Raw genomic sequence first — 15,084 nt, 5'->3', positions numbered from 1 at the left:
TTTACTGAAAGCTTATTGCATTTCATCCAAATGTCAAGATTTCACACTTCATCATTGAGAACGGACTCTAAATAATCGGGATCTGAGAGAGAATAAAAGATACTGGTGTCATCATCAAAAAGCAGAGGCTGTGTAAATTTAGATGCATAAGGGAGATCATATATAATTTACATAACAAAGGACCTGAAATAGAGTCTTGGGGGACACCACACGTACTAATTTGCTTGGATAAACAATAAGTCAATGAGTCTGTTTTCAGGGTTTTTTTGTATTTAAGTAAATTTGTCCGAAAATTTTAATTTCGAAAATCTCAAAACTTAAACCGTTTTAATGATTGTTTTCTAACTTCTCAGAGCATGGGAAGATGATTATCTTCGCGCAAAGCTTAAATATTTAAGAATTTTTTTAACGCCGTACAGTACTGTGCAACATTTAATTATAAAAGCTGTTCGGCTTGAAATATGATCCATTATTCGAATTTCTGGTAACATTATGAAAGAAGAGGAAAATAAATACCGCCCCGCTTGTTTCTAGTTATTTTACCATTTCAAGGAGCTTCTAACTAATTGTAAACAAATTTTCTTTAGGTGCCTCTGCAAGTTTCCGCTCCGTAATAAATTCAACCAGTCAAAAGAGAAAAACGCTGGTGGTGACATAGATCGTTTAAATAAATGTGGAGAATTTCCAAGTAGGGAATCTTCATGATCGCACACTTGCGCTGGATCGTACACTATAAAGGCTGAAAGTATATTTTGAACCTAAAATATCCTAAGGAGTTCAATGACACGATCATTGCCATCAGTCTCCGTTACGATCACACAAGACTGCGTAAAATTTATTTAGAAGATTTTTCTGTCGAAATCACCTGTTTTGGTTGGGTGAATTGAAATTGTCCCGCAGGTTAATTTTAAATTTTCCTGCGGTGGATCGATAATAACTTAATCCTTTCTTCTGCCCGCTCACTGAAGTACATGAACCCCTCAATTGACGTTTTATGAAAAATGGAACCAGCCTTTACATCAACTTTGAAACCAAACAGCCAAAAAGATCTGCCACTGGTCATTTTATCCATCGTGTAGGATCAAAAAGTCCAAAATTAAACGCGGTTCACGGACATCATTGTAGAGACAATGACTGTTTATTCAAAGTAAACCTTCCCTTTTGGCTCAGCCCAGAAACCATGTTTCCTGAAATTTAATTTTATTCAATTTTGTCATTTTCAAAATATGGTACAAAATAAAATAAAGACCTCCTTTAAAATATTTGGTTGTCTTATGCCACTCCGGGTATATAGATGAAAAAAATAATTGTTTTAAGTACTAATTGGAAATGCTTAAGTGAATATTTTCAAGCCTTAGTTATGTAGATAAAGATAATAAAAAAAACTTATATGATGATTAAGGAAACTTTGAAATAGTTCTTAGACAACTAGTAATACCCCATTCACATCAACCCCATTCACAACATCAACCAGGTTGAATTAAAACAGAGATGTGAATAACTGAATTTTCCATAGGTCACAAGTAAACACCAATCTTATTTTCATGCTGCAAAATTTGAAGTTGAAAAACATCGGTTTAAGCAGCTGCTAAGAAGACAATTTATGACCATCTTTAACTTAACAGCTTTAAAACATGTTTAAGCATTAGTGTGAATTGGGTATAAGAAAATCTTACCTTGTCCTTCTGTTATTAGGGAAGCTAAAACGGTGAGAACAAAACAGTAGAATACAGACAGCATTTCCTCAGAAAAAACGCCCGTTATAATTCCAGGGAACAGCTACAGTAAGTTTTTCCTCCTTAAGGGAAACATTGGGCGAAATGAGACAGCTGCAGTTTAATTTTTGTTAAAATACGTCACCTCCTTTGTCTGATTATGAGGTTGTCAGTGATTATACTTAATGCATGTCAATGGCCTATAATTTGAATAAAAATAGAGGAAGATGTCCTTCATGTGTTGTTTTATTGTGGCTTATTATGTCCGTATGAGTGCGACGTATGAGGCAGTCAACAATACTCTTTACAAACTGTTTACACGCGATCCTCGTTCACCCACGCTTGAGCGTCAAATAAAGACGACTGTTTTACCAAAACAAGTTGATGTTCCGAAATTTTTGGGTTGGCTTTTTTATTCTCATATTTATTTCTCATTCTTTGATTGTGAGGTGAAGCTGGTTTTTCATGTAATCATGTGTCATTCGTACAAGTTTCGTACATGTTCGTACATGTTCGTACATGTTCGTATATGTTCGTACATGTTCGTACATGTTCGTACATGTTCGTACATGTTCGTACATGTTCGTACATGTTCGTACATGTTCGTACATGTTCGTACATGTTCGTACATGAATGACTTGCGCCCTCCATCCCCTCCCCCCTTCACGAGACTGTTTACCTCAGGACCCTTTCAATTTCCGTTTTTTAATAAAGCAAAAGTGAATGGTGGGGGGGGGGGGTGGAAGATGATTCACAAGTTAACACTTAGTATCAACAGACCAAAGAACCTGTCAAACAATTTAAACTTCGAAGAGAAATATCAATTTTGTTGGATGAAAAGCCCCGTCCAGGTTACTTCACGTCTTCTTTCAGAGCTTTTCAATGCAAATGTCATTTTTTAATTGACATTTTCACTTATCATTTCCCCTCTGCTGGAAATAGTCTCCATAACAACTGACAACAATAACAATAAGAGGTTACGTGTCTGAATATCAAACGAATTCTTGTTATGTCTATCAGTAGTCCATGAGGTTCCGACTTAGAGCGAAAATTATTCGAATTAATTTTACGCTGGATATTATGTGGCAACCGGTATGAACTCGTTCTTGAACAAAACTCATTCGGATATCATGTAAAAGGCCCCTAAAAGTCTTTATTCCCAGAGCATCACGCTTTGCTCGCCTGTCTGAATACTAAAAATTTCAGTAGCGTTGAAGCAACAACCCACTTTTAACTGCTTCGCTGCCGCTGAAACAACGGTTAGTGAAAAGCACATATTTTAATATATATTTTCAATTCAACGTAAATAAAAATCTTTAAACATGGTAAATTTTCACTTGTGTCGGTATTAATTATTGCGTGACTAGCTTATGATATAAATGAAGGAGGGGAAAACACGACGCAAAACCTGTGCTCCTGTCAAAAAATAATACCCGACGTAATATAATAATGGAAACGGCTAATAAAATCATAAATAACAAGGTAAGAGTGTTATGTTAGACTTTTTTACAAATTGTAGTGATTTATGCCAATTAACGGTGGCGACAAGTAGGCGCACCATGTATATTCCATAGTCGCTATCAAGTAAATTTTGCCGGACTTTGAGTTCGTCTCAAGATAAAACAACACAAATACACAAGGAAATTTTTACAGTAACTTTCTAACCATCCTTTGGTCTTTTAAAAGCTTGAAGCTCAGTAGATTCTATCATATCGGTCATTGTTAAAACTGTCTTTGTTTTGATGCTACTTTTCGACATAGGAAAAGTATGTCGGACAAAAATATTCACCAAAAAATAAATATTTCTTTGCCAGCTTCAATAGCGACAGGGGATTAAGTTTAGATAATAAAACAAAGTATTATGTTCACAGAAATACCGTAGGTCTGGTACATTCGTTACATGAGGTCCCACAACTCGGGTAATATTCAGGTTGAAAATTTGCATATTTGAGCAGTCGAACGAAAAAAGTTATTTCTCGAAAACTAAAATAAATTTTCACAAAAAAACTACACCACAATTATTAGAACATATTGGGCTACAAAATATGAAAGTAGGAGTGAAAAAAAATTTGGGTGACTTGCCGCTGTTTGTTTGATGCATGCTGACATTAGCTCTTAAGTGTTTTTTCTAGAGTAGAGCGTTAAATTTTCTTGGCCTCGACGCATCCCAGTGTCTAAATAAGAATCCGGATTATTCGATGGCAAATGTTTAGCCATGCTTAGGTAGAGGCAACTTATTTTTTTCGGTACAAAAAACAGAAGAATACAAGGTGACTTTAGTGGTGTGCAGTGGTGTTCCTGATCCTGTTTGGTCGGTTCACTCTCGTCATGGAAAATTTAAGGAAATGGAACATCTCCTTTGAAAACTTTGAAATATTACTCAGACATAACTAGGATAGAACTGTAGGAAAATCTCACCTCGTCCTTCTGGTATTAGGGAAAACAAATGAAAAAAAAACAGCCGTTATAATCCCAGCGAATAGCTACTGTGAGTTTTACACTTTTAAGGACAAGTGGACAATCAACTAAGAAAGCTGAATTTTAATCTGCGTTCAAATTGGGCGCCTTCTTTGTTTATTTATGTGGTTGTTAGTAGTTGTCATGGCTGAATTAGTTCCTCTGGGACCTTGTTGGTTGGTGAAACTTGATTATACTGAACGGGTATTAATGGCGTTCTGTCTGAATAAATCAGGAAGTTAATTGCCTTCTACCGTAAACTGCTGGTTATAAACCCTGGGGCTGTACAACTTCATGAGGGGTTTTAGAAGGGCTTAGAAACGGAGGGGCTTATGTCCGAGGGGGCCTCTAACCGGAATAGGAAAACTGCGTGGAAACGATCAATACAAGCGCTGATTAAATAGGTTTTGCAATTTCTGGTTTTTTAAAAACTAAGCTTCAAAAAGTCGAAATAAACCGCATTCATTTCAATACGTTTGAAAAAGTAATTTAATTGAATCTCCCTAATCATTCTGAGCACCATATGACAGTATGCGGCATTTCCGTACATCAAGGCAGTTCGGAAAGCCGCAAAACTCTAAATCCCCTCGATATCAACGAGCGCCTTTCGTTCAACTAATTTATTTTTGTTTTCTCGTCACCATATTCCCACCAATAGCGTAGCTCAATTTTCTGCATATAAAAATACACACGACCTATAATTCCTCCATTCGCTCTTAGGAAGGGCTAACGCTCAAGACGTCAACTTTTAAACTTTTTCCGGTGGCCAATTCACGTTATCAACTTACTTGTTAATACCAAACTACCCTGTTATAATCTCCAACCGACACAACACAAGTTTCTTTGGAAACTTACCCCTTTCTTTATCTGAAGAGTTATGCGTTATCAGGAATTGAATTTTGATTTCATTGGATTAAGGGCTCCGTCCAGGCCTCACTTCACGTCATATTTGACTACATGTGAAATTTTCATAGCAAAGTATTCATCATTTCTGCTGCATAGAAATTTTCACCATGCAGCAACTGTCTCGATTCAATTGTTTTCATTTTGTGCAAGTGAATGATTAGCCGTATCTACAAGGATGAGTTTTTATATAGCAACTCACAACCAATTCAACGAATTTGACTTTCTACTTAATTGTACCTTCGTTGTATTCCGCTGAAGGTAAGTTCAGTAAAGGAGACACATGTAATGAGTGACGAATGTCTTGTGAAAAGTGTGCGTGAATTATTTAGTTACTATCTTCCGATTGCTCAATCAGAAGTCTAATCAGGCCTCAAACAATTCGCAACGCTTTTTATAGCCGTCGTCAGAATCTCCTTCTATATAAGGCTGTCATAGAAAATAATTTGTTGTTGACTGTTTTCCATCACCTAAATATCCATGCATCATACAATTTTCGATTACCCTGCAAAGACCTTCAGTCAAGGCTGGTTTTCGTGTGCTGCGAAAAAAAACATCAAGGACAATAAAAGCTATGAGTAAAAATGGTGGATCCACGAACTTTCCTGTAAGATACATAGATACTTTTTTCGTTCTTTAACAAACTAACCTTGCTGTCTGTTGATGTAACTTTATAATTTAGGTTTAACTAACAAACATGAAAATACTGACAGCCAGATATCGATTTATTGAGTTTCACTAGAATTTACTAAATCTACATTATAGACCGACAATAAAGGGAAAGTGATTGCTCTATTCTGTAACTCATAGAAACAATTCTTGAGAACTTTTAGTCGATCTACCAGCAAATAATGTTCTAAACATATTTCTAACTATTATTAAGCAGAATCATTCTTTCCAACTACGTGAAAATTACAGCGCTTTACTCCACTTTACGTGACGAAGAGCACGAGAGCCTCCTGAAAAGACATTCCAGATGTTAGCAGAAAAACAAAAATATAGCAAGTAAATAAGGTTTTGCGTTAACTTGAATGTGCCATCGCCTACAGTCAGTGTCATGCGCAGCAACATTTAGAAGGTGAACGGACAAAAAAATTAAAGAAGCCGGGTCACACTGACTGTATCATTATTGAAAATCAATTTTAGTTTTGAGCTGATCGAGAAAAAAAGATTGACTGTATTCCTTTACATTGGTGAATATGTATTAATTGACATTAAATGCACAAGAATATGAAGAGCTGACTTCACAACTGTTTCTCTACAAAATTATTACTTAGTCTTCATTACCCATATGTTATTATTTGACCAATTATCACTAACTTCCCACCATGCCCGCTATTTAAAGTCTAAACAGTCTTGGCATTTGTATCTTCTTTATTCTATAGGCCAAAGTAATTTGTAGCTAACATTGTCCTCACCCTGGAGATTACAAACTATTATCTTGCCTCACCTTAATATTGTATGCTTTTAACGCGTAGGAATCTGATTGAATAAAGAGGTGGGAGAATCTGTTGTTCACTGTTTTCTATCACCTAAATATTCATGCATCATCTCCCCATCCCTTCCCCCCGTCCCTTCCACCTCCCCTACTCCATCCCTCCCCCCCGGGGGAGAAGGTTAGGCCGGTAAAAATTCACAAACTCATATATTCTTGCAAATGTTGTTTGTGAATTTTAATTCTAACCTCAAATATAAACGGCTCTAGAACCACATGTTGCGCTGTTTGTTTACAGTAACACGGCTTAATAATAAAATCTAAATAATGACCTAAAACAATTAAAAGCAATTGAGTTTAAAAACCAATATCAATTAGCGCTTCAAAACAGAATTACCACTACACGCTAGGGAAAGTGCTGCCATGCATTTCAATGAAGAAATGTAATGATCACTTTACCATGTCCAGCAGTATTATAACAACATTCATTTTGCTGATTTGTTCCGTTGTTGAAAGAACCTCCCCCTCCCCCACAAGAAATATCTTTATTCGCACCTCCACTTCCCCCAGAGTACCCCCCACCGCCTCCAGGTATCTCATGAGTAAAACGAGAACCACCCCCACCTCCAAAACCACCCTGATGTGCTCCGCCCTCTCCCCCGGCCAGAAATCCTTTACCTCCCCTTCCACCGTCTCCATGAAGAGTCTTTGTGTCTTCTCCATTACCGTAAAAGCCGCCGCCACCACCGCCTAAAATCAACAGATTTACAGTTGACATTAGCTACTGAAAAGATCATTGCTTTTAGTAATTCTGAGAAAAATCCAAATTTGAGCGACCAGTACCACCTCTTTGTTCGAAATACTGATGGATGTAAAAAAATATTCAGCAGTGATAAATAGGAAATTCTTCACCTACCAGAGGGCGGTGTATCAGTTTGTCCTCCACTTCCGTTACTTCCTCCTGACAGGAATGACGAGTTATGCCCTGCATTTCCTGTTGTGCTTATGGACGCATCACATCCTGAATGTTGTTCTGTCATTTTAGCAACTCCTCCTCCACCTCCGGCTATGATCAAAGGCTTGTTGTCTTCTCTCACTACAAATGTGCCTCCTCCGCCTGAGGCAGCATTTTTGTAAGAATTCGATCTTTCCCCTTTTTGACCAACAAGTATACTAATGTTCTCATCTTTGGTCAACATAAAATTTCCAATCATCCGCGCCCCTCTTCCTCCGTTGATGACACTGTCCTCACCGTACCCTCCTGAGGCTCCTATTGTTTCTATTCTGTATTCACCAGTGTGCGGCACAGTCCACAGTTGAATACCGCTGGACACTTTAACTTGTCCGTCATGATCCTGACCTGTGTAGTGACTGCCAACTGAGTCCGGACCCTTTGTTCCATTCTTACCAAGATTTGTAAAAACAGCTGTAAATCCTTCGTATAACACATACACAAAAGAATAAAGGTTATGATACTAGTAAGAAATTGTAACGATTACTTTTGGCTTTGCTTAAAAGAACACGTGTTTTAGTGGTTTAGGCTGATTTTGTTCTTATAAATCGGGTGTTTTCTGCAAAACCGGCCTGAAAAATTGTTCCTAAGTATTAAATACTGCATAGACTACTAACAGATGAAATCAATGTGCAAGCAGAACATTTTAATCAATTCATGGATGGAACTAACCTTAACCACATTAATCAAGGCAATAGTATTACATTGGGGGAGAGGGGGGGAGGGGGAGAGGGGGAGGGGGGGAGGGGGAGAGGGGGAGAGGGGGAGGGGGGAGGGGGAGGGGGAGAGGGGGAGAGGGGGGAGGGGGGGAGGGGTAGCAGTCCTGGTAATAAACAACTGAAAACGCAGCAAAAGTCAAGCAAATTCATAATGTACCAGCCCCCCTCCCTCTTTCCAAGGTTCCCAATCCTACAAGCAAACTGAGAGAGCAAAATGTCAGCATTCAGTTCCTTAACAAAGGTAAGGCCTCACAATCGCTGAATACAAGGACCTTACTGCCACTTTAGTTAACAAGGGACATGATCTCTTTAGCAGACCTAAAATTTTGTTTTCTTTTGCTGTAATCAAGTGTACATGTGAGTCTCAGGTAAGTTTGTCCGAGATAACTACACCCAGATCCTTCTCCTCATGCACGTGGTGTACTTTTTCAGGGCCTAAAAGAAAGTCTTGAAGTAAAGGCTTCTTCTTGCGCGTTATAGTTAGAACTTTGCATTTAGAGACATTGAATCGTATGTTATTGTCGTGACTCCAGGAATGGAGGTTTGTCAGAGTTTGTTGTTGTCGTTCACAATCTGCTATAGACGAGATGGAACTGAAGGAACTGAAGGTAGAACACCTGGCAGATCATTAATGAAAACAACAAATAGAAATGAGCCAAGTAGGCTGCCCTGAGGAACTCCCGATGTAACTGGGGCCCACTGCGAGGCAACACCATCCAAAATGACCCTTTGAGATCTTCAACTTAAGTAATCTGTAAACCAGGCAAGCGTGTCGCCTTCCACACCATATCGTTTGAGCTTTTGAAGCAAAACTGAGGGATCGACAGAATCGAAAGCTTTGGCAAAGTCCAGGTAGACAACATCTGTTTGAATATTTTTGTCCAGATTATGACCAGTGGTATTAAGAAAAGATAACAGCTGTGTGACGCAGGAGCGATCTTGCAAAAAGCCATGCTGGAGAGGAATGATGTATTGCTTAACATGACCATAACGTTTAAGACAGACACAGCGTTCCAGGACTTTGCTTTGTATACATAATAAGAAAATAGGCTTATAATTTTCAGCCGGTTTCATAGAGTCCTTTTTACGTACAGGTGTGACATTAGCTTATTTCCATTCAGACGGTATGCGAGCAGTTCTTAAGGAGAGATTGAAAAGTGAACAAAAACTAGGTGCAATTTGATTGCTGCATTCTTTTAGAAGGCGTGGAGGAGTGTTATCAGAGCCGCAAGCTTAGAGGTAACCAAAGTGGCTAAACAATTCGCAACTTCGTTACTTGCATAACTGATCTATGCTGGTGCACTGAAAGAGCGGAAATATCGTAGTTTACAACGGGATTCGGAGGATTAAAGACGGATGAGAAAAAAGAATTAGAAAGATCCACTTTTCAGCCGGGGTCGTAGCCTCTCTGCCGTCATAGGTTATCACTGAATTTGGTTTGGCTCGGTGGTGCAGGACGGCTTTCTGATAACTCCAAAATAATTTTGGATTCTTAGGAAATACGTCTTCAATTTTTTCCAAATAAAGGCGATGTTTTCTTTTCACCAGGTACTTAACATGTTGACTCAAGGAGCGCAGTTTCAGTTTGTTATCGTCAGACTTATTTAGGCGATATTTCCTCAGAGCCCCATATTTCTTAGGAATGTGACGGCAAAGATCACTGTCTATCCAGGAAGGCGAGTTAGTATCTTTTACAGACTTAGTAGGTATACATTGGTCTACAGCTGACAAAAACAAATCCTTCCATGAAGCCCAGCTCTCGTCAATTTCTCCAAAAAGTGCAGTTTCCAAAGGGGTATGTGACAGGAGACTGAGAAAATTCCCGCGTTTGAAATCATAGGTGTAGCGCGAACAGGCTTAAACAACTTAAATTTTAAAAGGACTGTAAATTCTGAAATGTGATGATCCGCTGGAAACCCACACTTCTCCGGTGTTGAAGTGAGAACGTCTGTGATAATTTCTGGACAATTACACAAAAAAAATCTAATTTGCTTCCAGATATATATGTGCGTTGGACCAGTTACGAACTGCTGGAGGTAATTATCAGCAACCAGCTCACAAAATATATCATCCATTGCATGACTCCCAGTACCCAAAGAGACCGGTAAATCGGTGGACCAGTCGATAGAGAGTAAATTAACATCTCCTACCAAAACAGTGCGACTTGACTTAGCATTGCTCCGAAGGGTTCAAATGATGAAGAATCTCAGGTGAAGAACCAGGCGGGCGATAAAAGTGTACAAGATAACGGGAAAACAGTTCAGCGTTTTAATTTCAACAACTATCAGTTCAGCGTTTTCTTTCTCAAGATCAAAACGGCGAAAGGCTTGTAGATCAGTTTCAATAGCGAACAATACACCGCCGCCGACGCTTCCTTCTCAACCCCTTCGATAGATAGAGTAGCCATAAAGCAGCTCACAATCCATAACAGAGTTATTGAGCCAGGTCTCACAAACACAAACAACATCATTATCCCCTCTGTAAACTAGCTGCTATAGCAGGGTAATCTTGCAAACCTTTGAAGCGGCTGAGTCATCACCGAGAGACACATCCAGGTTAGATGGCACATCCATGAAAATCTTTATGTCAATGTCAGAATGAAGATCTGGAGCAGACAAATAAGAGTAGCCACGTTTAATCCAAACGGACTGAGGAAAGCGAATCTTGGGCGTAATCCGCCCTCTTCTATCCTTTGCTGAAAGTCTATCCTGCCATTTGTCGAGATTGTTCTCCCCTTCCAGCCATGTTTCCATTGCTGCACCAATTTTACCTCTCATAATCCAACCACATCTTGCATCAATGAGCCGGAATTTGTCAGTGTGGTTTTCAGGCAGCATGTAAACTGTAGTGTTGATCTAACTTCAGCGTGTTTCCTGGAATTGACCTTTTTGGAAGCCGACATTGTCTGCAAATACAACTTTTTCTTCTTTGTCATTCCCAATTCCTGGAATAAGTGTGCCCTGGACCCACCGCATGTTGATTTCTTCATCCATCCTGGCATTTCTGGAAATACACATCAACCCTCTTGTCATACTTTTCTTTCTCCTCAGTGGCCACACGCCTTTTTCCTCTGAAGATAAGAGCTGGCTTCATATTTTGTTCCCAATCAGCCCCAATACAAAGTTCTAGAGTAGCCTGTCGTTTATCTAAACCAGATGATGGTTGTGACACGCACACTTGCTTAGCACCCAATGTGTCGTAGGTTTTATCTTGCTCGTTTAAAAATGGGACAGGAACCTACCTAGTCGATATTGTATCCATTTTTAGGTATCCATCTTCCATACTTTGGGTTAACTGTATAGGACTTGTTTCTTATCCTTTGTGTTTTCAAGGCTTTCCTCAAATCCCTGTGGAATTTCTGGATCGTATCGCAGCCATTATCTGCCCAGACTTTTTTCTTGTTGGTCCTTCTCCTTTGTACTATATTGTGTCTTTTCTTGAATCTCTGGAGCCAGTTACTGCGTCCTTTAAATTTTGCAGCTTCTTCTATGCTTTAGCATGCTTCGATTTTCGATTCATTTCTTTTCAACCAAAGTTTGGACACTTTGCTGTCTGCTGCTCTCCGTAGTTTAAACTCGGGAAGTAAAAGATTGGAAGTCAGAGAATATTTATCAGTGCGTTGGGATCTGTTCCCAACGATCCTTCTCCTTTGTTTCATTGGCCTTGGGCCACCTGTGTTCTTCTTTGTCTTGTTAAGAGTCAGTTCTGCAGGAAGTTTGCCTCTGTTTTTTTCCCACTTAAACACCAGTGATCTGTTGACTCCTTGTTGCTTTGCAACTGTTGTACTTATTTGTTGATGATTTCATGGAATCCAAAAAATCTAGTGTTCTCTCTATGAAATCGACAGTGTAGGACTTACGTTTGTTACTTCCCCTTCAATTGTTGCTTCGCCTTTGAGTTTGACCTTGCGCAACACCGGCCGATTCACGTGGCACATCTTCAAGCTGATGACTCTTAGCTATTCTCTGCATGTTTGTTTCACCTGAGTGGTTGTTTGATGTTTACAAAAATAGTCAATGTATTTCTAGATGCTTAGCTGATGCTGTTCGAGTTTTGTGCGGCAGAGGCCAGGTGCTTCAATTGTATATGGCTGTCCAGATATTGTTGAACTTTGAACAATTTCTCGCAGTGTTTGCATTTAACTGTGGCACAGCTCAGTTGAACTGTCTTTTCCAATGTTGACGTAATGTCGTACGGTCTGCCATCCTTTAACTCTACTGATTTTCGTAAACCACAATCGAATAAAATGCGATTCACATTCCACAATTTATCAAAATTGAGGAACACAAAAGTCAATGCAGTGATGTATCCCATAACACCTCATGCGTTTATTGTACTTGAGACAATAACTGTTTTGCTGTACAGCGGTTCTCTTGCAAATTACCTAAAAGGCATTTCGAGTGAAGGAAAGTAAAGCTTCCATCTTGAATATCTCTTGAGGAAAGTCAGTTTTCTGCACAAATCAACTATAAAATGGCAGATGAATACAAATGCTATGTTCAGGCAAGAGTGCGTGGATACCATGCCTATTTTGTAGATGCAACGGTTTATATTGAGGAAGTTATGGACTGCAAGCAGGTAGGCTATGTTTCTATTAACAGTCTTTCTTCGATTGATTTGGAATCTGCCTTTAGTTGTCACGAAACCCTCCTTAATTGTCGCCAGACACTGCTAAGTTGTCGCACCACTCATCTAAGTTGTCGTCAGACTCTCATTATTTGCCAGCAAACCCTCCTTAATTGTCACCAAACTCTGACAGTTGTCGTTAAACCTTTCTTAGCTGTCGCCAAACCCTCCGTACCTGTCGTCAAACTCCTCTTATTCGTCGCCAAACCTTCCATAGTTGTCACAATTAGTTGTCTCAAAAACATTCCTTTATTGTCGCAAAACACTTCTTACCTGACGCCAAACTCTCCTTAGTCTTCACAATCAGTTGTCACAACTAAGAAGTGTTTTGCGACATCTAAGAAGTGTTTTGTGACAACTAAGAAGTGTTTTGTGACAACTAAGAAGTGTTTTGTGACAACTAAGAAGTGTTTTGTGACTACTAAGAAATGTTTTGTGACAACTAAGAAGTGTTTTGTGACAACTAAGAAGTATTTTGTGACAACTAAGAAGTGTTTTGTGACAACTAAGAAGTGTTTTGTGACAACAAAGAAGTGTTTTGTGACAACTAAGAAGTGTTTTGTGACAACAAAGAAGTGTTTTGTGACAACAAAGAAGTGTTTTGTGACAACTAAGAAGTGTTTTGCGACAGCTAAGAAATGTTTTGCGACAACTAAGAAATGTTTTGCGACAACTAAGAAGTGTTTTGTGACAACTAAGAAATGTTTTGCGACAACTGAGAAGTGTTTTGTGACAACTAAGAAGTGTCTTGTGACAACTAAGAAGTGTTTTGTGACAACAAAGAAGTGTTTTGTAACAACTAAGAAGTGTCTTGTGACAACTTAGAAGTGTTTTGTGACAACAAAGAAGTGTTTTGTGACAACTAATAAGTGTTTTGCGACAGCTAAGAAATGTTTTGCGACAACTAAGAAATGTTTTGCGACAACTAAGAAGTGTTTTGTGACAACTAAGAAATGTTTTGCGACAACTGAGAAGTGTTTTGTGACAACTAAGAAGTGTCTTGTGACAACTAAGAAGTGTTTTGTGACAACAAAGAAGTGTTTTGTAACAACTAAGAAGTGTCTTGTGACAACTAAGAAGTGTTTTGTGACAACTAAGAAGTGTTTTGTGACAACTAAGAAGTGTTTTGTGACAACTAAGAAGTGTTTTGCGACAACTAAGAAGTGTTTTGTGACAACTAAGAAGTGTTTTGTGACAACTAAGAAGTGTTTTGTGACAACTAAGAAGTGTTTTCCGACAACTAAGAAGTGTTTTGCGACAACTAAGAAGTGTTTTCCGACAACTAAGAAGTGTTTTGTGACAACTAAGAAGTGTTTTGTGACAACTAAGAAGTGTTTTGTGACAACTAAGAAGTGTTTTGCGACAACTAAGAAGTGTTTTCCGACAACTAAGAAGTGTTTTGTGACAACTAAGAAGTGTTTTCCGACAACTAAGAAGTGTTTTGTGACAAATAAGAAGTGTTTTGTGACAACTAACAACTTAGAAGTGTTTTGTGACAACTAAGAAGTGTTTTGTGACAACTAAGAAGTGTTTTGTGACAACTAAGAAGTGTTTTGTGACAACTAAGAAGTGTTTTGCGACAACTAAGAAGTGTTTTGTGACAACTAAGAAGTGTTTTGTGACAACTAAGAAGTGTTTTGTGACAACTAACAACTTAGAAGTGTTTTGTGACAACTAAGAAGTGTTTTGGGACAACTAAGAAGTGTTTTGCGACAACTAAGAAATGTTTTGCGACAACTAGTCTGTCACAAAACACTTCTTTCACAGAGAGACGCTATTAAAAGAATCTACAGTTCAAACAGAAAGTGAAACTAACAGTGACGTAATGATGATTTACCTTCCAAATTCATATCACAGTAAACCAAAACTGCCTTCCCTGCGCCAGATGGATCCAGCCAGTATTTGTTGCTTGCAGTGTTTTTTCCTTCGCTTGCTTTTATTTCCCGGCATGAACGTGCTGGTAACTCCGGAATCGAACCCAAGGGAGCTGGTATGTAGGTAAAAATTTTGAAAATAAAGTATATGTAGGTGCACAAGTCGAAAGCCGAGAGTGAAAAGCACAAGAGAATTAGAATGAGGATCTAATTCCATTCACTCAAAGTCCGCCTTCGAATGTGTTAAATTAAACGCTCTGTCAAGCTTCCTTCTCTTGGGAAGTGGGCCCCCCTCACTTTTAAACCCTTCCTTTAGACCCACCAGCTTTTTTATCTTCTTCCC

At 38.7% G+C, this 15,084-nt stretch overlaps 1 protein-coding gene across 1 annotated transcript in view; it reads right to left on the bottom strand.

Moving 5' to 3' along the window:
* LOC136282835 (loricrin-like) overlaps positions 1–15,084 on the bottom strand; it is a 30,717-nt gene that overhangs the window by 7,641 nt on the left and 7,992 nt on the right. The window contains exons 3-5 of the mRNA XM_066170775.1: positions 14,705–14,854; positions 7,427–7,945; positions 6,970–7,260 (exon numbers count right to left, since the gene is read on the bottom strand). Of these exons, the coding sequence (XP_066026872.1) occupies positions 6,970–7,260; positions 7,427–7,945; positions 14,705–14,854 (960 nt within the window). The remainder of the gene's footprint in view (positions 1–6,969; positions 7,261–7,426; positions 7,946–14,704; positions 14,855–15,084) is intronic.

This window comes from Pocillopora verrucosa, chromosome 8, assembly GCF_036669915.1.
Source record: "Pocillopora verrucosa isolate sample1 chromosome 8, ASM3666991v2, whole genome shotgun sequence".
In the NCBI taxonomy this organism is placed as follows: domain Eukaryota; kingdom Metazoa; phylum Cnidaria; class Anthozoa; order Scleractinia; family Pocilloporidae; genus Pocillopora; species Pocillopora verrucosa.
This window is presented reverse-complemented; position numbering and strand designations above follow the sequence as displayed.